At 25.6% G+C, this 23,948-nt stretch overlaps 1 protein-coding gene across 2 annotated transcripts; it reads right to left on the bottom strand.

The window, feature by feature from the left end:
- Positions 1–462: 462 nt before the first annotated feature.
- LOC126897685 (CD151 antigen) lies at positions 463–19,823 on the bottom strand. Of its 2 annotated transcripts, XM_050671472.1 has the most exons (8): positions 19,762–19,823; positions 14,262–14,413; positions 2,833–2,919; positions 2,573–2,764; positions 2,330–2,500; positions 2,170–2,265; positions 1,922–2,056; positions 463–854 (listed from the first exon to the last, which is right to left on the bottom strand). In XM_050671472.1, exons 2-8 carry the CDS (start codon positions 14,391–14,393, stop codon positions 807–809), a joined length of 861 nt encoding a protein of 286 aa, XP_050527429.1. In that variant the 5' UTR covers positions 14,394–14,413; positions 19,762–19,823; the 3' UTR covers positions 463–806. The 2 variants fall into 2 exon arrangements, with proteins under 2 accessions (XP_050527429.1, XP_050527430.1); XM_050671473.1 differs by lacking the exons at positions 14,262–14,413; positions 19,762–19,823 and adding an exon at positions 11,116–11,263.
- Positions 19,824–23,948: the final 4,125 nt, after the last annotated feature.

The following is a 23,948-nucleotide window of genomic DNA, read 5'->3' as shown; positions in this document are numbered from 1 at the left end:
TATATCAATAAATAAATACTTTAAAATTATTAAAACTAATAGATATAAACTGAAAAATATTTGTGAATTTATAATAAGTTAATAAAAAAATTTTTGTATGTAATATATATAAAATAAAATAAGTTATAGATAACGAAATATTCTTACATATGAATAGGTAAAAAACATAGTTAAATACATGACACTATTTATTTCAAATATAAAAAAAAAAAGGGTTTACAATTAGGTAAAGAAAAATTTATCGTACAAAAATTAATAAATTATATTTAAGTAAAGCATAACAAGTAAGCTAATGTCGTAGTCCTTTGTTTTTATTGTTCGTATAATTTAATATAATTCTACAAAAATATTTTAGTTCATTAATATATTATATAGTTATTTTTTAAGAGACCTCACATTTTTTTGGCATATTTATAATAATTGCATAAAGTTTTTTCATCTAAATTTTTTTTTGGAAAAATATTTTAAAATAATTCTATTTGATATATCGATCTTTAGAAGTCCCAAAAAATTAGAATCAAGACCAATTTTTCCTAACATATACCAATAATTCCACCTCTATAATTAATAAATCTTAGTACAATACTTAACATATTTTTTGATAGCATAATTATTTTTAAGTATTTAATTATAAATTATGAATAGTTAAAAGACTTAATTACATAAAACAGTCTGATTTATGTTTATATATAGATAAAAATAGCCATATTAGGCAATAGGATTTACGTCTTAATAATAAATATGAACTATGAAGATTTTGAACTAGACGATATTAATACTTCGAATGGCTAGCAGCACAAAGTTTATTAAACGATGAGCATGAACAGTGCACACGAAAAAGCTAATCCAAGAAGCTATAACAAAAAATAAAAAGAATTAGTATGTAATTATATTTATTTGCTGTATTAATATTCATTTACTAAATTTAATTTACCATCTTCTTCTTCCTAGCCTTAATCCCAACTACTGGAGGTCGGCCACCCTTATCCTAAACTTCCACTTGACACGATCTCCCACATCCTCTACGCTCACATCAGCTGTCCTCATAAAGCATTCAAAAACATCTCTCCATCTCTTTTTTGGTCTTCCTCTACCTCTTCTTCCTTCAACATTCATTTCTACAACTTTTCTTACGGCTTCCGATTCTTCTCTTCTCATAACATGACCAAACCATCTAAGTCTATTTTCTCTCATCTTATTTACGATTGACGCTACATCTATATGCTATACATCTACATTTATATGCTCGTTCCTTATCCTATTTTCTCTAGTCACTCCACTCATCCATCTAAGCATTATCATCTCTGCTACACTCATTCTCTGCTCTACACTAAATTAAATTTACTATCTAGATCTAAAATACTAGTTATCAATTTTCAATTAATAACCAATAATAAATAGGACTCGGCTAAGTTAGGATGAAATGAATTTAAAATCAGTATAAATTGAAATCTGATAGTGATGTAATCATTATCATGAAACGCTTAGATGCAAATGCGCTTAACAAAATTATAATGAATTTTTTTAAAAAGGAAATATTTTTTACTAGACTATAGTCTGAGACTTCTTAAACAAATTAAACTTTGTAATCATTAAATTTTCAAACCTATACATTCAGGTATTTTAAAAGTTACAATTCAATACTACAATCGAAATTTGTTTAATTAATAAACTACATATCTTAAATAGTGTAAGAGGATTTGAGATTCTTAAGGAAATTATTTTATTTGATAGCAGTTTATTTTTTTTAAGTATTTTATGTTATTCCTACGCTATTATGATATTAATATTCTTTATGTGGCATAAACTTTAAATTTAGTCGCGGTTAATTGTGCTGTTATGCTATAATGACACTAACGGGCAGAGTTTTTACAAAAACAAAAATAACTAATAAATACAAATTTGTATATATATAAATTACCAAAATTAGTGATACAGCTATACCAACTGTTCCTACAGTATTTGCGTGATCCTTCATGAAAGCCGTCGTAACGTTCAAGCAACCTGATGTGTAAATTTGTTGACTCGCTTGAAAACTCAAATTACACGGTTGTTTCTATAAAAAAAAAAACGTTTACTAGTTCACAGAAAAGAAGTAATAGTGTAATGATAAAATAATCTTTTTAAGTAATTGTAATTAATAATATTAATATAAACAAATACAGTTACCTTTCCGTTGATCTCCCGACAACAACTGTCAGGTATTATACCGCCAATTCTGTGTTGCCTCCAGTCATCATAAGTCGTAACACCACAACAATGAAGCTAAAATAAAAAAATTCAATTTTGAATATTTTATAAATCTATAATCCATAATGGTTTGACTAACGCCTTCCTGAAGATCGTCCCATGCCCTAGTTATGGCTCGGTCTTCGCCATAAGATCTAATAGTCCTGAGCATTTCTTGCTGCATGGTTGTCTGCACTCTTTGACGGAAAACATAACATAAAATTCCTCCAACCAACATAACGACAAAAATTATGAATAGAATAATGAAATACTATAAAAAAAAATAATAATTATTTATTGAACTGTTTATGCACACGTATATCTATTTGAACTTATAGTTTACCGTCAACAGCATACATTTGACTTCTTTGACGGCACCGGCGCATCCTAAAAATGATAGGAACGATAATAGTACACCAGTAACAATAAGTATGTATACGGCTCCAGTGAATAAATTGGTGCCTAAAAGTTCTTTTATAAAAGATTTGTCAAACAGCGTATAAACTGAAATGGCTACCAAAACAATACCACCAATCTAAATAATATCAAAAAACATTATAAAATTAACAAATTTAAACAATTCAATTTTTAAGATTTACTTACAAAAATAACAAAATTGGATAAGAACATACTATACTTAACAACAGTGCCACACCATTCATCCTTGGAACTGTACCCCATTGTAGATATCTGTAAAAGTAGTAATATACATTAAAAAAAAGTTTTCTTCATTCTAATATATAAAATTTATGTTATGTAGGATGATTTATTTCTAAGTAAGAATACGTGATGTGATTTTATGTAATAAATAATTCTGCGTTCCAACCACGTTTAATTTACTGAAAACTCTACAACTCGTGACATAAAATTCCTTGTCAAGTTAGGTCGATCATGTAATTACAAACATTTTCTTCAATATAAAGTCAGTCAAATTTTATATAAGAATTAATTTTTTTTGTTTGAAAAAACTAATATTTAATATAGTATTATTTTGACGATTAACTGATTAACATACGATCCAACTCAAACTGCAAGTTTGTATTTGTTTAATATATTGTTTTGTTTTTCACTCTAACTCTACACACACTTATAACACAATTTATAAGTATTCTAACATTGTACTGTTGTATTATTGTATTAATATTATATTTTTATAAAAACTACTAGACATCATAAGGGCTATTTGAACAAAATGTTTGAGGATCATATTTAATTACCTGCCTCCTTTAAAATATTTTACATAAATTTACACGTAATTATCATAATTTTTGGGACCTGTGACAAAATTAAAGGGTTTTTGCACTTTCTAGAAACCCCCAAGTTGTGCCTTTGCTGGCATCATGTATTTAAATTAAATTGTTTACAACAAAATTAATTTTTAACTTCTACAAACATTTTATATGTATATATTTTTAATGTTTAGCTTGTTGTAACTCTTATAGTATATTAGAACTTTAATTTCAAGGCTTTAAAAAATGCACGATTCCTGACAAATCATTAAAAATCCCCAATTTTCACCAAACAATCAAGGCCAGATTAAAAGCAATAGTGTTCATTCGTGACATACTATTCAATGGCTTCATTTTTCTTCCGCATAGGTCAGACAAAAAAAATAGATTAGTTCTTTAAAAGGTCTAAATACGTTCATGGTCAAATTCTTCGTTATAGAATACAGATATATGTAGATCAGTTTACGTTCCAAATTGTTCATTCACCAATTTTTTAAATTAGTTATAGAGCTACTGTAATAGAGTATGATTATTATTTGGTCGTAGTGTGACGCAGAGTTTTATCTAGTCGCTTCCTTAGCGCTGATGTTCAGCTACGATATTTGCTGTTGGTTTCCAGATGAGTGACCAACGTAATGTAAAGTAAATAATAAACGAATCAAATACCTTCTTATAGAAATAATCAAACTGACATAATATTAATTGTTTTTTAACTGATAAAATAATTTTGTTACTTAAGTTATGTGCGTTATACAATTTTATAATATGCATTGGAACCTTGAGAGAAATCCCAACGCATTTGCTCTTTTTAGCATGAATCTATTAGAACACAAAAAATATGCGACCTTTCCTTGGACATGACGTTCACTTTCGTACAGAATCATCTAAAAACTGCCAGTTGACAAATGAATTCAGTGTAACAACCGGAAACGATAAAAGATCAACCGAAAATTTATAGCCTTAAAAAATATCAAATTCTCGACGTAGATAAAATCAAAACGTATCAAGTAATTTAGATAGTGCCCTCGAACCTTCCATTTGTAGGATTCAGATCACGATAAACCACAAACCGCACGCGTCTTTGACATTGGTAAATTCAACAAATATTATGCAACATTAATTAATAATAAATATACTTTATTAAAATTTGTCTGGTTTTTATTCAGTCCAATTCGTAAATACAATTAATATTCAAGTATGACATATCCTTTATAAAATCTACATGTTAACGAATTTGCAGATCACGTTCTAAATTTAAGTATCAATTATTCTTAAAAGCTAAAAAAAAATTAATAATAATAATAAAAAAATAAGTATACATTTTTTCTTCTGACATTTAACAATGATAATTTATGTCAGCATTTATAATTGTCTATGAATCAAAAGCAGCATTTATGCTCTTATTACTTAGATTCGAATTACCTTTTAAGGAGTGTGCATTAGTAACCTTGACTCAAATATCGTAAACCAAATTTGATATTATGTATTTATTTATATTTATTATACTAGAATCTATTAATTAAGCAGTAGAGTGAATCTAGCATCAGATTTCACAAAAGCGCTTCAAATACTCTCTAGAAGACTTATTTACTCGAAAATCAAAAATAGCTCGTTCTAAAATAATTGGTAAAATGTATATTTCATAGATAATAATTGTGTTAGAACTTACTCCAGCATCTCTCTTGAAAGAAACGTGGATAAATTACGTTAGGGATCCATCTTTGGTTTAACGAACCATTTTATTTCGGATTATAGCTTTAATCAATAAAATCTGATAAATTTACTTTAAGTTGAAAAATTAACAATACTTTAAATCTCAACTTATTATTAATTTAAATGGTTTTTTTTTTTTTTTGAAGTGACGTAATAATTGCATTATTTATAATAATAGAATTAATAAGATACATGTTGATATGAATAAATGCAGTACGCTGTTTATGTAACAGAACCTGTGTTCGGATATCCTTGAGAGCTTTAAGGAATAGTTGGTTTAATAATCAATAATTTCAAAACGGTATATATGCTCTTGTATGTCAACCTTGGCAAATTTTTTAAAGGTATTTTTCAATAAAATTTATTTGACAAAGTTAACCACGGAAATATCAACTATTTTACTCTTAAAAAATATTTTGAATTAAGTGGAGTCATATTTTAATAAAAACATTAAACTGAGATTACATCACAATATTTGCAATAATCACTCATTTTTCCTCGTTCAAGTGTTGACCGCTTGTAATTTACAAAAAAAATTCATTGGATAAATTTTTTCTGTAAAGTATCGTAAATAATATAATGAAATAAGATAATAGTTATTACGGATGATAATATCAAAAACAATGTTGACAAAATATATTTTGAAAATTCTACAATAAAATAATTGCGTATCAACACCTACGTCAAACTTCACTTTTCTTTCATTAAAAATGAATTAAATTCTATTTATTTTGAAAGCGTTTAAATCATGAGACCTTGGGTTTCATAATAGATGGAAAGTACTGATTTCTGGAACATCCAAGGTTAAGTATTTATTGCTATCTAACTGTTAATGATATGTTAGATTTATTACTTTTTGCATGATAATACTATGAAAAAAGTAATATCATAATATCTAATACGAAAAAGTAATATTTAATTAGTTACAAAGAAAAAAATCTCTCTTCGAAAAAAATAAATTAAATAATCAATTCATAAAAAGACAATTTTTATTTATATCTTTATGACGAAATTCACCCTGTGCAAATATACGAAAAAACTTAACACTATCATACGATGTTTCTATTTTGATAAATACAGTTTTTTAAGCAATTAAATTTTAAGTTAATAAATTGCTTTTTACATTTTTAAGTTAATATGAAATTTAACTGATACATTTCGTTTTCATTATAGAATCTCTTAAAAACTTATAAAACTATTTATTTTTATAAGCTTTAAACAAAATTCAAATATTTTAAAATCTTTATCACTATTTCCATTCGTGATATTTTTTAAAAATTATCAGTATAGTTTAATTTTATCTTTGTGCTCAATCTCAATTTTGTTTTGTTTTCATAGAAACGTTAAAATCTACTTTAAATGAATTGACAGTTACCTAGACAAAGAACTTAGCCTATGCCATTTTTTTTAACCTAAATAAAAATTATCATTTTAATTTAAAAAATTCTCCTCATGCATGACATTTCTTAACATGTTTTGTTTTTCCCTATTTTTTTACCTTTTAAAATCTTGTTATGCAACATAATCCAACAACTGTATCACAAACAAAACAATAAAAAAAAATTGATATATCTTTAAACTTCGGCACTAAATGAATAGATCGTAATATTTATTATAGAAGAACCTTTTCAACGAAATTTTAATGTAATTCAGTCTTTATTGATGCACGTATTCCTTATTTTTGTTTTTAAACTTAAAAAACTTTGAACGCAATTAAAATAATAATTTGTTTTCATACTCAACAGTTTTATCCTGATAAATATATTTTAAGAATAAAATCCTTTTCAACTTTTGGAAAGTACTACTACCCTGTAAGCAAATATATTTTCTAATATTACACTCAAAATTTAAAGAATACGTTACAATTGCTCACGTAAAAAGAAAAAAAAATCACAATAATTATTTTTTTTACTCCTTTTTTTTCAGCGTAATTATTATGCTGTCAACGACCTTGACCGCAATAGATACTTAGTCGGCTGATGTATTATATCACATGTTACTCTGCACTGCATGCTACTAGAAAGTTGATCGAACCCCACGTGCATGCACCTTACTTCTCCTTCCAGCATTAAAACACAATGTATTTTTATACGTACATCCAAAGTATATGACCACATGTATGTACCAATATGCTAACAATGAAGACACGATTCTACAGAACATCTTCACATAATTTTACAATATTACCCGTGTAATTTTTCCACCATAGAAATATAATTATTCGAATTTGTTTCGGTTTGTTAACTAACTATTAATGTTAAATTCATTTTCGCGCCATTTTACACATGACCTAACTGTAAGAAAAAACACCGACACCATAACTTCCAATATACAGAGTGATTCATTTACCACTTAATTAATCGACGAGTAAAAAAAGTATTAAAAATCATTTTAGTTTTATTTACACATTTTTCTCAATTTTTCAACCACAAAGTATTTTTTACGCTCATCCCTTATATCTTATAAGGGTATGAAGTTAATATTTTCAAACGATAACATACATAAATAACTAGCTTATTTAATAGATATTGATCTAATTTAAAAAATGACTGGTCGATAACAAATTATGATACAGTATTTTGGAAGCTATTCGTGATTGTCTTTAATTGTATATCTAATCGTTCCCCGGCAGTACTTCTCCTATCACCGAGTTGTAAAACTGTTAATAACTTCTGAAATATTAGTCCAAAAGTGGTTATCGAGTACCTAAAAGAAATAAAATAATCACAATCGATAATTCTTAATTTTATACAATAGACAAACTGCTTTTTTTAATATTATTAATTATCTTACTTAAAAATTTAAACTGTTTATAGTACGATAAAAAAATGTAACTAATAATCTAAAATGTCAAAATTCTAATTTACTAAATTATTAAAAAAAAATTTGTTGAAGGTTTGATTTTTGTAGTGTAGACAGGAGATTTCGGTTTATAAAATAATTACTTTTAACACTGCATAAAAATAATTTTTATGCAATATTTTGCTATCTAAATATCTTCAACCTAAAAGTTAATATAATTTTTTTTTTTTCAAAAAAATATTTTTATTAATATTGAGAAAACTCATGTATAAATTCTACGATTCCATTGAAAAAGAAAAACAAAATTATGTCTGTGAGCAGTAATGTTTTCTTAATACACTTTTAAATACAAAAACAGAGACTTAAAGATAAAATAACAAAAATGGTCTTATTTTCGTTAGCCAGCCATTAATAATTAATCGATAACAAACAACAATGGATATTTATTTGGTTGTAGCAATGGTCAAATTATACGATTTCTGCAATTATGATGTCTAATAAATTTGTGGGTTGGATTTTTATGGATCTGAATAAGAATGAATTAGTGTTAAAACGAATAGTTGTTCATTCATGGCCATATAAATGGCCGAGGTCTAGTATCTCATAAAATAGTTTAATACCATTACATAATATACATCTCCAGTAAATTGCATTTCCTATGGTTGTAAACAATAATTTCTAGTCAATTCAATCGAAAGAACAAGCACAATATATATCATAAATAATGCACAATTTCTACAGGTTGAAGATTTCATCAAATAATTATTTCAAATTCATGATAAATCTTAATAGAGATAAAATATAACATACAATAGATGAACCTACAGAGGATAGGAATCTAACTGAAACTATTTTCATAGTAGTTGTAGAATCTAGTTATAAAAAATTTGCGGCTATGACTTTTAATCTCTGCGCATAAAATTAAAATAATTACTAATTCATTTTTATTTCTTAAGCAAATATATGAGTGATGTAGTGGCCAAAATAATTTAAGATTAGAGGTAAATTACTAATTGTATAATAAATAAAATAAAAAGATGCCAAATTTTATTGATACTCTATATATTTTGAAAAAAAAACTATTATTTAAACTTTCATAAAACCTTTATAAACGTTTATAAGCATTTATAAATATTAATGCTATAGCATCTCTATTTATTTTTATCTGTGTTAATTCAATAATTTTATTTTATTTCTGAAAAAGTGCACAACATTTTTCGAAACATTGACATAATAGATAAGATAAAAATTTCTTTAATGACAGAACTTTTTATGACAAAAGGATATTAAGATTAATAATGTTAATGGTTTTGTTATGCTAGAGTATATATAAACATTAGAGTCCTCTATGTTATGCCTAATGTTATGGCCCAATGTAATAACTAAAGTAAAAAAAAACTAAAATCATTATGGTATCGTAAAAACTTTTTTACTATTTTGATATAAAATTATTATGTTTTTCTTTATTAAATCATTAAAAACTTGACCACAAGTGAGGAATAATTCTGTTAAATAAGCTTTAGCTGAAATAAAAAGGAAATATGGCTTCATTTTAAACGTCAATATTCTTACACAAATTTACGTCTAAGTTTTTAAATAAAGTAACTATTTGTTAGTATCAACAAATTTAAAAGGACATTATTATGAAAGATAGGACTTTTTAATCATTAAAGATTTGTTAAAATCTGTAAAAATTAAGTAAGTTAATCAAACCGTTGTATGTATTGTTATATAATTATTATATTATATGTAATGCAGTATAATAGTTTCGTATTTTTGAGGGAAACTTTTGAACGATTATTAATAATTAGAGTTTTACAAAAAATAGTGAGTGTAATATTATAACACTCAATATAATATAATATATTATATTATTTTTCACATACTACAAACAAAATAAAATTTAAAATATATACTAAAAGCAACTAAAAATGATTTCCATATGATGTTATATTTTAATTTTTTAAACAAATTTAGTAAAAATTTCATATTATTTATTTTGTCATAATGCTGAGTATAGTTTTGTATAAAATATGTAAAGGAATGCAACAAAAAACATATACGAAAAAATATTATATGAGTAACAATGTCATCTACTGGTGGCCTATCCTTCAAGTTTAACATATTCTTTTTAAAATAATTTTGTTATCCACCTATTTAATTTAGTTTAAAGAAAGAACGTCACAATTTAAAAAAAAGAATTAATAACCGGTGAATGGTAACGGACTAAACGGTGACTATAGATTCTGCATATGGCTACCGTCTTCTGAAGGTAAACTTCTTACTGCGTGTAATATAATTAAAGTGAATTTAACAAATTAATTGTGTGACTGATATTTCAACAGTAGACATAGTTATTTAACTGTTTGTGTTTTCTGTTATTATGAATTACATGTGATCAGACAATGAATACGATAGAAAAAGCGTTTAATGTGTGTATACCACTATTTATGATGGACACTATAAGATAAAGGCATTTTGGAGATTTATCTTCTCTCGTGGACATAGGATTTTCAGTTTTTTAAATTTTCTCGATTAAGTGTACAAAATAAACTCGAATAGTTTTTGTAGAAGAATTGTTTTTTTTTGGTGATATACATCATGAAAATTTTGTTTCAAATAGTTCATTGGGAATAACTTAAAAATTCGCTCTGTAAACTTTATTCAATACTTACTAATATGACAGTATTATTTTGCTCTAATTTAGGGTTATTTTATTTTTACCTTATTTTACAAATAATTTTCAAATAGTTCTTACAAGATATTGACTTTAAAAGAAATCTATAACAATGCTTAAAGAGAACATAAACAATAGTTTTTAGACAATGATTTTGATCACATATTAATAAAATTAGTGTACCAGCTTTCAAACTTGTATTCTTCAAATTTTTGAACAATTTTTGAAGAAAAAAATTTTATAATACATGCAATATTCATTTAGTAGCGGTATCGTAATTCATATTTTATTCACAAAATCGGAAACGATAGTTACATCAAGTTTCATTATTTTATAAATATGATCCAATTATAAGCGATAAATCATATTTTTATAATTAAAAGTTTATTTACGGATTGAAAAAAAAATTGATACATTTTGATAAATAAATGTAACTTTTTAAGGGTTTTTTTCAACTAATTTTACCTCAGATAGGGTAGATGACTAGATGGTGATGTATAAATTTTGAGCATGAAAGTTCAGATACTAAGGCAACACAATGACGAACCGATTTTTATAGAAACTAGTATAATTTAAGGTGTCGAAAACATGCGGACGAGCATGGCGCACTACAAATGACTGACATACATTATTGGATCGTGGCCGCCGGCCGTGCGAACCCAAAAACCACTCCTCCCTCTTTCCCCTTCCGTTATTAGAATGGCACGTTCGTCCGTGGTTTTTAGCCTACAGGCTTAATGGTTTATTCATTACAAAAATGCAAAAACTAGAATTATAATAAATTAATAATGGAGTAAATTTCAAAAAAAATATACAAAATTTCTTCAAAATAACTTTATTATAAATAAAATTTGATATATTTTTACTTTTATTTGAATTTTAAATAAATAATAGTTTTAGATAATATTTTCGGTTACTAATTCACTATGAATGGTGTACTAATCCGCTGTTTTACATTATGTTCATATAAACATAATAAAATCTATATAAAAATAATTATTGAATATTTTATTTATTTATTACTACTTCTGAATATTTGATTCTAGATTTCTGAACAATTACTCAGTTTTTATTGAGTTTAATTTGAATTTTAGCTAAAATTTTAGTAATAAAACTATCATAGTGAAATTAACTCACAAATTTCTAAATATTAAAAAAAAAAAAAAACAGGAAACGTTCAGTCACGAACAAAAAGCTATATAATACTAAGGGTAAGCAACCCAAAAACTATGAATAATTTATTTAATATTAATGCTATTTTTATAAGTTCATACATATTATAAGTCGTTTACCTCGAGCTTTTTTTACTTTGTACTGTCCTATCATAGAACATTGTGTATAACATACATTATTTCTTTCATAAATAAAATTTAAAATAAACAATTACAAGTAGTTATTTTATTGAAAAAAAAACCAACGGGTATTTATTTTGTTGTCAAATGTTTATAATATTGGGATCATTGACCTTATTTCAGGTTTGCATATTTCCAAAAATAAATTTAATGAAAGTTATAAAGTTGTCAGGATAAACAAGGTTCATTTCTAAAACCAAACAATAATTATGAAATCTTCAACACAATATACTAGTGTTAACAATAATCATTAACATAAACTATAATCAGAGGTGTCGTGGAGCGTATACGCGGGTATACGGCGTATACCCACTTCTTTGTTTTTCTGTTATTGCGTATACTTATAAAATCATGAGTGATACGCGGGTATACGGCGTATATCCACTGTTAGTTTTTTTATTAGTGCATATACGTATTTATAAAATAGTTAAAGAGTATAGACTAAAGAATAAAATAAAAAGTAATACGTGGGTATCGAATATAGGTACGTTTGTCATAAAACACAAATTTTGAATAACTCTTATCAGTTTGTTTAATCTCTACAGTCATACCACATATAAACATATATCTGAAGTTATAAACATACAAATATGGCTCGAGACTATTATCATTTTAAAATTAGAATATAAATGTAAAACAAAACACTGTCAAAGTGTATAAATAAATAGGATAATGTTTATCATTTCACGACAATTTTATTGACAAAATTTAAAACATCGACCAGAAATTAACGATATAGCACATACTAAGTTGAAACTGAAAGTTATTGGGTTAACCTATAGCTGTTGAAATTGGTAATTTGTATTTTTCCGTAATAAACCGTTTACCAACCAATCTAGTATTTAATATATTACCTATAATGAATTAAGATAGTACTAACATGTACCTATTCACGTTTATTTCATTTATGTTTTAACGATTTGAAAACAATGATTGTAAGATTATTTTATTACTGCATAAAGTTTATTGTTTATTTATAAAAAATATAACAGTATCTAATAATACACTTATCAATTGTATGACTATGAAATTTAATTTATGTAAGAACTTAAAAGTGTCAGTAAAAATATTCGAGTAATAGTTTGGAAGTTGGAAGGAGCAACTGGGAGGGTTAGGAGTTTTAGTTGCATTATGTAATAATTAGAAAATACATATTTTTAACACAGTTAAAATATCACAATATTTGTATTCCGTCCCCCAAAACTATGTTATAGTTAAGGCCTTTGAAATGTAGTGTGGGGGTGAAATTCCCCACGTTTCCTCATTTAGGTTTTTAACTTATCTATTGATCAAATTACGACTATATCACTGTTGATAATGTGAAATATTGTATGTAAAAAATGTAAAGTGCAATAGGGGGTGTGGGGGGCGGAGCCCCCCACGTTATTCTCTATTTATTATATAGGCGTATACCCATAAACATTTTTAGGACTACACCACTGACTATAATAAATAATAAATATAGTAATTATTACTGTAGAGAACATTCAAACGTTTTATAACTGTATTTTCTAACACTAATAAACACACATTAATTAAATGCATAATAAGTTGTTATTAATTAATATTTGAATTAGAATTGTTTTCATCATATTTACGGTTTCATTGTTAAGTTACTGCATTATCTTATTAAAAAAAAAATACTTTAAAACATTAAAAAGAAAAATTTTATAAAAATAACAACCATACAAAATGCCAATCTCTCCAAGGACACTTATAAGAATTGTGTCTGACACAAACTAATTTCTACGTACAAAAAATATATTGTTTTTTCAAAATAACACATTTTTCAAATTAAAACAAAGTACGTTAAATGCTTAAATTTACAAAAGTGTTTAAACAAATTAAGCCATATTAAGGAATTCATTTTTCAAGGAAATAAATACTTTTTGACAAAAGAAAATTCTTTGTTTTTCTTGCTTGTAAATAAATAAATAACGTAATTGTTCAAATCATTCGATTGCCATTAAGTGATGATATATATATATATATCATGATATATGATATAAATCTTTTAATATGATTTATAAAAAATAGTTTTTACGTGTGTTCATTCAAAAATAGAAGACTTAGCATATGTCTATACTTGTTACTAAGTTATTTCTTGAATAGGAAATAATCAATATGGTAAAATAGTATTAAGAGATACTAACATTTGTTGACGCTTACAATATCTTCTAAAATAAGTTAAAATAATTCAAAACTTTAGTATTTTTTATTTGTGGGCTAATTTTTTATTCTTAAACTAATTATACTTACATTAGTGGAAGATTTTCGTTTATCACTCGACGCTGATTTTATATTTTCATCTAAGTTCAATTCCAATCCTTTTGAATTTGGTCGACTGTCAGCAGTTTCCTCATCTTTTATTAAATCAATTTTTGCACTCATATTATTCAATTCACAAAAAGCTGCAATAATATAATTCTTAATTAATATATATATATATATATATATAGACTATCTTTCTTGTAGTTCAACATTTATATATTTATACATTAATTCAGTTCATTTTACAAATAATATTTCATTCAGTATATTATACTTTTAATTTCATTTGTTGAATTATAAGTTGTTCAATTACACATTTTTATTTTTATTTTTTGAAGTAGTCCTTTTTAATATTTATAATGTGTCTAGAAAATAATTCAATTTTTATACAGTACTTCTAATCACAAAAGGTGTGCTTTAATGTTTCTCAGAATTAATTACAAAATTTATAAAACTCTATACAAATGTCAATTAATAATTACTAGATGTTCAGCCAAGCGTTAGTTTCATAATTTGTACATCATAATACGCAATGGATAACTACTATACTCAATTAAGTTTTATGCTAAAGACTGTCGACAGACGACAGTTTCGAGGAAATAAAATTTAAACCCATTAGACCGAAGATACTTTTTATGTATCTATGGGTGAGATACGGGGCGTTACTAATTACAAGATAGAAATAATAGAACGCAAATTGCTCGCCTAATTTAATCATGTCGTATGACCTTTGTTAGAACGAAAATTCTGATCTAACTAACATACAACACTCTTGAGAATATGTATCATTACTCTTTTTTAAAAAGCATTCTAACTAAACTTAAACTTTCTTTCTCTTATCATATTATCATTTAATCAACTAACTTATTTATATAAATATATTTATATTACTAAACGGTGTAGAAATATATTGTAAGAACATTTATTACTATGTTCTTACCACTTATATTATACACGTTTTATTTCCATTTACTTAATTCGTAATACATATTAATTAGCATAGATGGAGATGCTGATATGATAATTCTACTCGTCTGTAGCCTGAAGCTACTGACGTCAATCTAACAAAGGGCAGTTGTGTTTGAGTGGCCGTTATAGACATAGTTTTCAATGCTATTAATTACTTTTGTTTTGTTTAAATTATTAATAAACTAACTTGTTTTATTCAACGAATCGTCTATAGCCAATTGTCATCATAGCCAACCAATTCCGTCTCACTATACCTACTAACCAACTGTACTAGGATTCAGGTAAAACGTATTGTACATTACATATGACTTCTATATACTGAATATTTAAATTATCACTTTACTTTGTCATTGACATAAAACAAAAGTCTAACTTTATTATATAATCTATCCCTTGTAACTAAGGTACACGATTACCTGTGTCTCCATCAGACAATTAAAACTCATTTAAGGAGATAGGGACGATATTAAGGCTAACGTCGGGTAGCTTCCGATTCTTGGTTTTGACCAAGATCCTCAAGTACTAAAGAAGCCCCTAACAATATCTACACAGTGAGCAAATTTTACTGGGAAACTACATTGAAAACCTGAATAGCGCTATAATAAGTTGGAGTTAGTAAGATAAATTTTGACCCATTAAAATTATTCCTTTTTGTATAAACGTTCAAAATTAAGTTACAAACTAAAAAATACCAATAATTCATAGTTTAAATGTATAATTTGATCGATATTAACCGGTTTACTGGACGATAAAAGTATAAAATGTTGGTGGACTAAAATTTCTCAATCTGATCCTGATAATAAACTATAAATAATAGTAATAAACAAGAGCACTGCAATGCCAATTATACTATCACTATTTTTAGCAGAACTTTTCATGAAAAAGTTCTAAATAAATTTAAAAATCCTATGGTGATTTCTCGTAAATTTAAGTTAAACATGTAGATAATAATTTTGCAGTAATAAACAAAGATTTTAATACGTAAATCTTACAACATTTAAATTAGTTTTACCCATCGATTAAATTCACATAAGAACAGGAAGTAAAGGAAAAATTGACTCTTAGATTTATTTTTCAAAAGAGGAGGAACTAAATTTTGAAATTTGTCAGAAAAATACACACACGATCAAGTATATTCCGAACAAATCGACCCACAGCTGACAACACAAAATATCAGATTTTTATAGTATGGTTTATAGATTAATTAATAATCCAATGAATAAAATAGATTTTGATAAAGAACTGCGAGTTATAAGAAAAACAACTAGATTAAAAGTATATAAAGAAAACTTAATCAAATTTAGTCCGAACACATAAGTGGAATAAAAAAAGGAAAGTAGCTGTACACTCAATTGGGAGGGGAAAGAAAAAGTAATTAGAACACCCATTTTATATTATCTTGCAATCTTAAATGGAATAATTAAAATTCTTAAGAATTTTTATATTACTTTAGCAACATCTAAAAGTAATAATTTAAGGGATTTATTAGGTAACCCTAAAGATAAAGGAGAATTTAAGTACCTTAAAATAATTCTAAACAACAAGAATATTATGTACGAAGAAATAAATGTGAGGCTGAATGCAACAAATCGATGTTATTTCCAATGAAGACCCTCTTTAAATCAAAAACGATATTAAAAAAAGTCAAAGAAAAACTTGATATAAGCTGCATGTGTCACATGGTCCACAACTAAAGGTGATGAAGAGAAGATTCAAAAGGAAAATCTGAATACATGGTCCAGTATATAATACCGAAACATAACAGTGGGAACTGAGATCAAATGTCCAGCTAGAAAACTTATAGGAAAAGGAAAATATTGTGCAATATTTTAAAAGTATAAGAATGCAATGGGCTGGACATGCGTGGCGAGCAGACGGATGCCTAATAAAAGAAATAATGATTTATATGACAGCGATGAGACCAAGGGGAAGACCATGAAGAAGATGGATAGACAGTATAAATGAGATATGGAAATTGGTAGTCCAAGAAGATGGGGTGGATTAGAAAGTTATAGCGTATGATAGAGAGAAATGGGAGAAGGTAGTTTTGGCGGTAAAAAAACCTCAATGGATTGTAAAGCCGGAAAAAAAGTAGATGATGAAGGAAAATTGGGCATTTATGAAATACGATGTGAATGTTGTAATTTATGTTATGTAGGACAAGCAAAAAGAAATACAGGAGTCAGGTGTAAAGAACTCTTTAGAAACTTTAACAATCAAAAAATCAATAAATCTCCTGTAGATCCTGGACATTCATTAACATATAATCACTCTATTAACACCATAAAACTAATTAAAAATATAAATAATTACAAAGAATTCAATATAAAGGATGCAATAGAAATATTTAAAAATAAGAAAAATTTAATTAATTGGGATCTTGGCCCATTGAAAAATCAATTATTAAACTTGGATAAACTGGCAAAATGGTCACTAGGGGTATACAAGGGGCTTTTTTCCAGTCGTGGTGTCAGTATGTGTTTAGCGATGCTAATGGTAACATTTTCCCGAAATACATATATACGATTTTTCAGTAATTTCTTTTTATGTGACCTTTTTAAGTTATATATTTTTTTAGTCTTAAATTAATATTTTTAATACAATTTTAAATAATTCGCCACAAGTGATCAATTTTTAATATAAAATTGTTAGTTGATTTTAAAACTATCTAATTCATGCACTATAGCTGTGACATTTTTTGTGTTTTCATAATATCATGTATTCAAAATTTGAAAACAAACACCAGCTAATTTCATTCAAAGTATTGAAAAAATTATTCTATTTATGCTTACACAACGTTTAACAGAAAAATAATTTAAAAACTTGGATTTTAATTTACAAGGCAAATTAGATAGGCAATTCTTCTACATTTGAAAATATACACTGTCTCACCATAATTTGAAATCTTTAACAACTTTTTATCGAATATTTTTCGTTACTTTTTTAAATTTGATAATAAAGTTTTTAACTATATCTAAAAAGCATACTTTTTATTATTTATCTCTGAATAATTTTTAATTTTTTAAATTTTAGTGGCTATTTTTTAGCATATTACTTAAAACACGTTTGTGATTAGGCAATAACGATTTTAGAATAATTACTTACTGATTACAAGTATTTTAATAGATATAGTAGGTATGAAATGAGGTGAAGTATACATAATAAATATACAACATTACGAACCGTACCCACTCACGCTACATACATACCACATGTATTAAAATCCTTGTTACTCAATAGATACTTATGCTATAATTGTCATCGACCCATTAAAATTTTTTCTAAGAAAATGGCTAAAATGTGATTATTTTGATATTTTAATAAAAAAAAAATTAATTAGAGACGTATAATAAAAAAAAAATACGATTTTGGTAAAATAATTTTTTTTAATATTTTTAACTTAATAATGCTCTAACTTTTTCAAAAATGAACATATCNGTTCTTAACGTAGTTCAAAATTGAAAAGTTAACTTAAAAAAGAAGTAACGCAAAATAATTAATGGATCACGTATTACAACAACAATTTTCTTATTTACATTTTTTTATATGAATTCTATATGAAATGTTGATAACCATCTTTCTCATATTTTTTTAATCCTATCTAGTTGTTGAGATAATTACTAACTAGTAATTAAGTGATAATTACACATTGAAATTGTCATAAAAAAATATTAAATTATTTTTCTTTTTTAATTTTTCTAAAATTATTTCATGTTTAATAAGTAAAAATGTAATATACTTTAATTTTTTATAAAATTATCTATTTGTTGTTTAAAGTTTTCCCACAGTAAGATAAACCAAAAAATATATACTCTAAAGTTTAACTTTTTCGAAAATGACATTAAAATTCAGTTTTAAAAATCCAAAGACAAGTTTAAAATTGATGGAATAGTTCTGAATTTTCCAAAACATCATGAATTCTAGATATGATAGAAAAAATCTACAGCCACGTTTGGAATCAGTGACAAAAAGGCCACATAAAATTCATATAATAATTTGTTTTGTTATTTGTTGCCTTGTATTATTAAATATGTCAAAACATGATGGGACATTGTAGTTACATAAACTGTATGTAACTACATCATTTTTTGTGCATATTATTTGTATTATTTTTTATTCAACTGAAGTTTCGTACATCAACATAATTAATTATTTATTTAACGCTAGATTTTTTATAATTTATTTTATCATACTATTTAAAACAAGTAACATTGAAATCTGAAATCTAATTGTAACTATTTGTTATTTGATAATATTAACATAAGATAAAATAACACCCTTATAACTTCGTTTTTTTATTATTTAAGTTTCGCAACTATAATAATTTATTTTTATATAATGAATTTATAATTAAATTAAATAAGATTAAACTCAACATGAAATAAATACACTAGCGAAAATTCATTTACCTCACTTATAAAATAACAAGTTCTATTTTTATTTCATTAACACTCATGCATTAATTTTAAAAAAAAATCTAATACTAGTTTTTTATATAAAATTTGTTTTTAATATTCACTTGCTTATTGATGGTAAAGTGTATTTTCACAGTTCACGTCCTGCGTTGACACGTGTCGACGGGTGAATGACTATCTCAAAACAAAAGTCCGTTGGAAAAGGGTTTTCAAAGTATGTTTACGTTTATTCAGTTTGCCGGTCTCCAACGTTTCCATCCTATAAATTCGCAAACGCCTGACCACAAGTCGACACATATTTATTACAATACAGCCGCTATATATTTTTGCATGTAAAGAGTTCTTTGCCCTTTAATAGTAGTAGAGGAAAATGAAATCAGTTAGTAATTATTATTGTTATTTATCATTTATGGTAATTTAAAATATTTAATGTGGCTAAATGAGTCAATTTATTGTCTCTATTTTCATTAAACTATTTATTTTTTTTATATTAATATAATTAACATGAAATTTTGCTTGTGTTTTATTCATTTAATTTTTATCAATTTGTAAACTATTTACACACACTGGTATTTAAAAAAAAAAATCTGCGGTTTACAATAATATATAAAATTTTTATACTGATTCCAAATCTTATTTCAGATTTATTCCAACACATCTAGTTTCTAAGATAGTTACTAATTAAAAATTAGCAATAATTACACACTTAAAGATTCATAAAAAATATAAAAAAGAATTTATTTTTAAACTTATGAAATTGGTTTTAATAATGTTATTAAAGAGTTATACAAATCTAAACAGCTGCGATAGGTTTAACCTGTTTTTTAGGCTGTTAAACTTAATTATAACACTAATTTATCTAAAAATTAAGCTTAACTTTTTTTTTGTTTTATCTCCTAGTTTTAAATTTATAACCATTAAGGATACATTTCAGAAGAATCGATAAAATGTTTTTTTGTCTTTTATTCGATAAAAAGATTCTATAACCTTCAATTCCTTTTAATAAAGGGTGCCAAGATTTTTTCCGTATCCCAGTGGGCTAACATCATTGGACCAGTTCTTTATTTCTCTTTTATACATATAGTTTTATTACTATTTATATCAGTATTTATTATTTACTATTAGTAATCAAAACATAAAAATCAATTTTATAAATAAAAAAAAATTATTTGTTCATATGAATTCATCTAATGTAATATAAATTCTACACTTAGCACTATTGTGTTAAGTTCAAAAAACTTTGGTTTACTTTAAAACTGGCGATGTCATTGTGAATTCAAAAACAAATATTTTATGGTTGAAAATTAAAAATCTGATAGTTATCACATATTGTTAAATGCGTGGCAGAACGCAGTAAGGCACATTTTATCAATCTTACAAAAGAAGCGCAAAACTTTTTGATTTTGCATTTGTTACTGTAGAAACCAGGTGTAATTCTTGTGCATTAATATGATAAATTTACCATGAAATTTTACTGTTGTGGTACTAATATTCATAAAAAAAGTAATGTGTATACATTACTATTAAAATAAAATTGCTAAAAATATGATTTGCGAAATTTTGCCACGTAGCCGATGATATTCAAATATGTTTTATAATAACAGCACTGTAGTTAAGCAGATGGTTTTTATTTTTTAACCTCACAGAATAAAAAAATATAACTAGTGTATAAAAATTATAATAAACTAATAAAAACACCATTACAGACAATAAATGAGAATACTTAGACATAATTCAGTTCACGCTCATTCTTCTTAAACATTTTAAATCTATAAAATAATTCACATCAAATGGATTTATATTTTATCATTTTTGGAACTATCTTAATTTCTAGTGGAAGTATTTTAGCAAATGATGAAAAAAAAAAAAGTAATCTAAAAAGGCAAATAAAAAAGAATGAATCATTTAAACAGTATAATCAATTAAAATTTAAATCGTTAAATAAATTAAAAGGAATGGCCAATGACGGATTGAAACAACACACGAATACTATTAATAATGAGTTACATTGCGGGTATGTGTTTAAAGCTTTTGAACATATTTCAATACTCAAATTTGCACTTCAAATCGATCTTAATTGTGACAATAAAACAACATATCAAAAAATAGTTAGCTACAGTTCTTTGTTCAAAGAGTATTGGAAAATAATTATGTTTGATGTTATTGATATACCTTCCATAAGTAATATATTGTGGATATTTTTTATGTATCTTTTTGAATTTGAAGAATACATTTTAAATCCAACGCCTGAAGATACGCACAGAATTGATAAAATTCACTATACAATAAATAGTCTTCTTTCCAAGCGTCTAAATTCGAAAACTTGTTCCGATTATTATCAAAAGCAAAGTAATGAACTCGAAGTATTATTAAGTTCGATCAATAACGATAACGAAAATAGGAACTTCTTATATCAATTTTTAATAAACGAAATTAATCAGAATCTAGATTATCATAAACAGTCGAGTAATTTAACTATGGAAATGATACGTTTAAACAACATTCTAGCAGATCATGACATTATAAAGAGGGTATTAAGTGAATTTTTAATAGGATTTAATAGTTCCGACATCGATATCTTGCTCGATACTTTTAGTGTACCTCATAGTTCAGAGAAAGACATACCATTTTCACAACGGGTAATGTCTATTGCAGATTTACAGAATGATTTTTACGGAGTAGTTAAAACAGTTATATTACGTAACACATTAATGTACCTTAGACTAGCAAACCAAATTAATTTTTCAAATCCCAATCATGGCTCTATTAACGAACTTTTAATTTCATTAAATGGAGAAATGTTGAAGTATATAAATAAGTTTTCGGACTTTTTTTATTTAAAAGAAGATATGAATGAAATTATAAATCGATTTAAAAAATCGCTGGTTTTATTCAAAGTTGCTAATTCTCAGGAAAATGCTTTCGAGCCTATTATTATAAGCTTAAATAAAATAATGAAGAATTTATTTGATGGTAAACTACTGGTAAACTTTACATTAAACAGCAAATACATTGATAACTTACTGAATGATGTAGAATATTACACTATGGTTAGCAAGTTGACTTATCCATACGAACTTCAAAAGATGAAAGAGATAGTTACTGACACTAAAAATTACTTCATATTCTTAGAAGATAAATTCAGAAATATTAATATGAAAATAATAAAATCATACGCACAAATTAAATTTTCAAAAGAAATTATTATTTTGAAATTATATGAAATGTAATTAAATTTATTGGCTTGTAATTAAATCACTCATATTAAAAATAATGTAACTCATTAAAAAGAAAAAAGTATTTTTACAAAAAACTTAAATAAAAAAAATTATTTTGTAATTAATACAAATAGTGTAAAATAATACTATTTTAATAATGAGTTCTCAATTTTTATGAAGATAGAAATAATTCTTTCTCTTTTTAAGTCATAAATGTAAAAATCCACTCAAATCCAAAAATTTATTTTTTACAGAATTAATATATAAAGACATGTTTTAAAACTAATGTAACATTGATGCAAATAATAAATATGATATCAAAAGATAGTTTTTTGTCTTTCATTTTGATTAAAATTATTACATGCAATTCTATTCTATTATAAAATTAAATAGCAACATAATTGATTTACACCCCGAGTAAAATAACTTGTAGTTATTATTCTATAATAAAATGTTTCGATTTTGAGGAAATATGTTTTTTGCGACCATGTATGTCCTAAACACAGTTATATATTGGTTATCGTAACCATACACATTTTACTTATTTTCTTTTTTTAATTATGATAAATTTGATATATATTTCTAATGTAAAATAATTGCCCTAACAAAAATTAAAGTAAGTATCATAAGTTTTCATGGATTGTTGTATTGTATGAAATGTTTACAAATGTGTCCATGTCTTTAATTTTGGGCTAACGTTTCAGACTCGTTGTAAAGTACATTTTTTGTCAAATTGAATCTCGTATCTACTATTGTTGGTGTGTTCAGCTACTGCATTTTATTTTACTCTCTGGTTATCTATATGTTAGCTTCGATGCGAAGCTGAGAAGGTATTGGTTTTACTATGATGTGTTTTTTTTTTTTTTTTTTTGTTTGTTACCACTTTTTCTCAGCTCTCACCGAACGGATTTCTTTCAACGATACGTCAAAAGATCACAAATCGTATCTAGTCGAAGACATTACCCTTCAAAATTGAAAAAATTTCCCTCGTTCCCCGTAAATGGGGGAAACCTCCAAAAAAATTACAAATTTAAAAATCGCTAATTTTCGAAATTTTTTCAATTTTTTTTACT

Source organism: Daktulosphaira vitifoliae, unplaced genomic scaffold (genome assembly GCF_025091365.1).
Source record: "Daktulosphaira vitifoliae isolate Bord-2020 unplaced genomic scaffold, ASM2509136v1 Scaffold_2, whole genome shotgun sequence".
NCBI classification, from domain to species: domain Eukaryota; kingdom Metazoa; phylum Arthropoda; class Insecta; order Hemiptera; family Phylloxeridae; genus Daktulosphaira; species Daktulosphaira vitifoliae.
The sequence above is the reverse complement of the archived record's forward strand: the minus strand, read 5'-3'. Positions and strand labels throughout refer to the sequence as shown.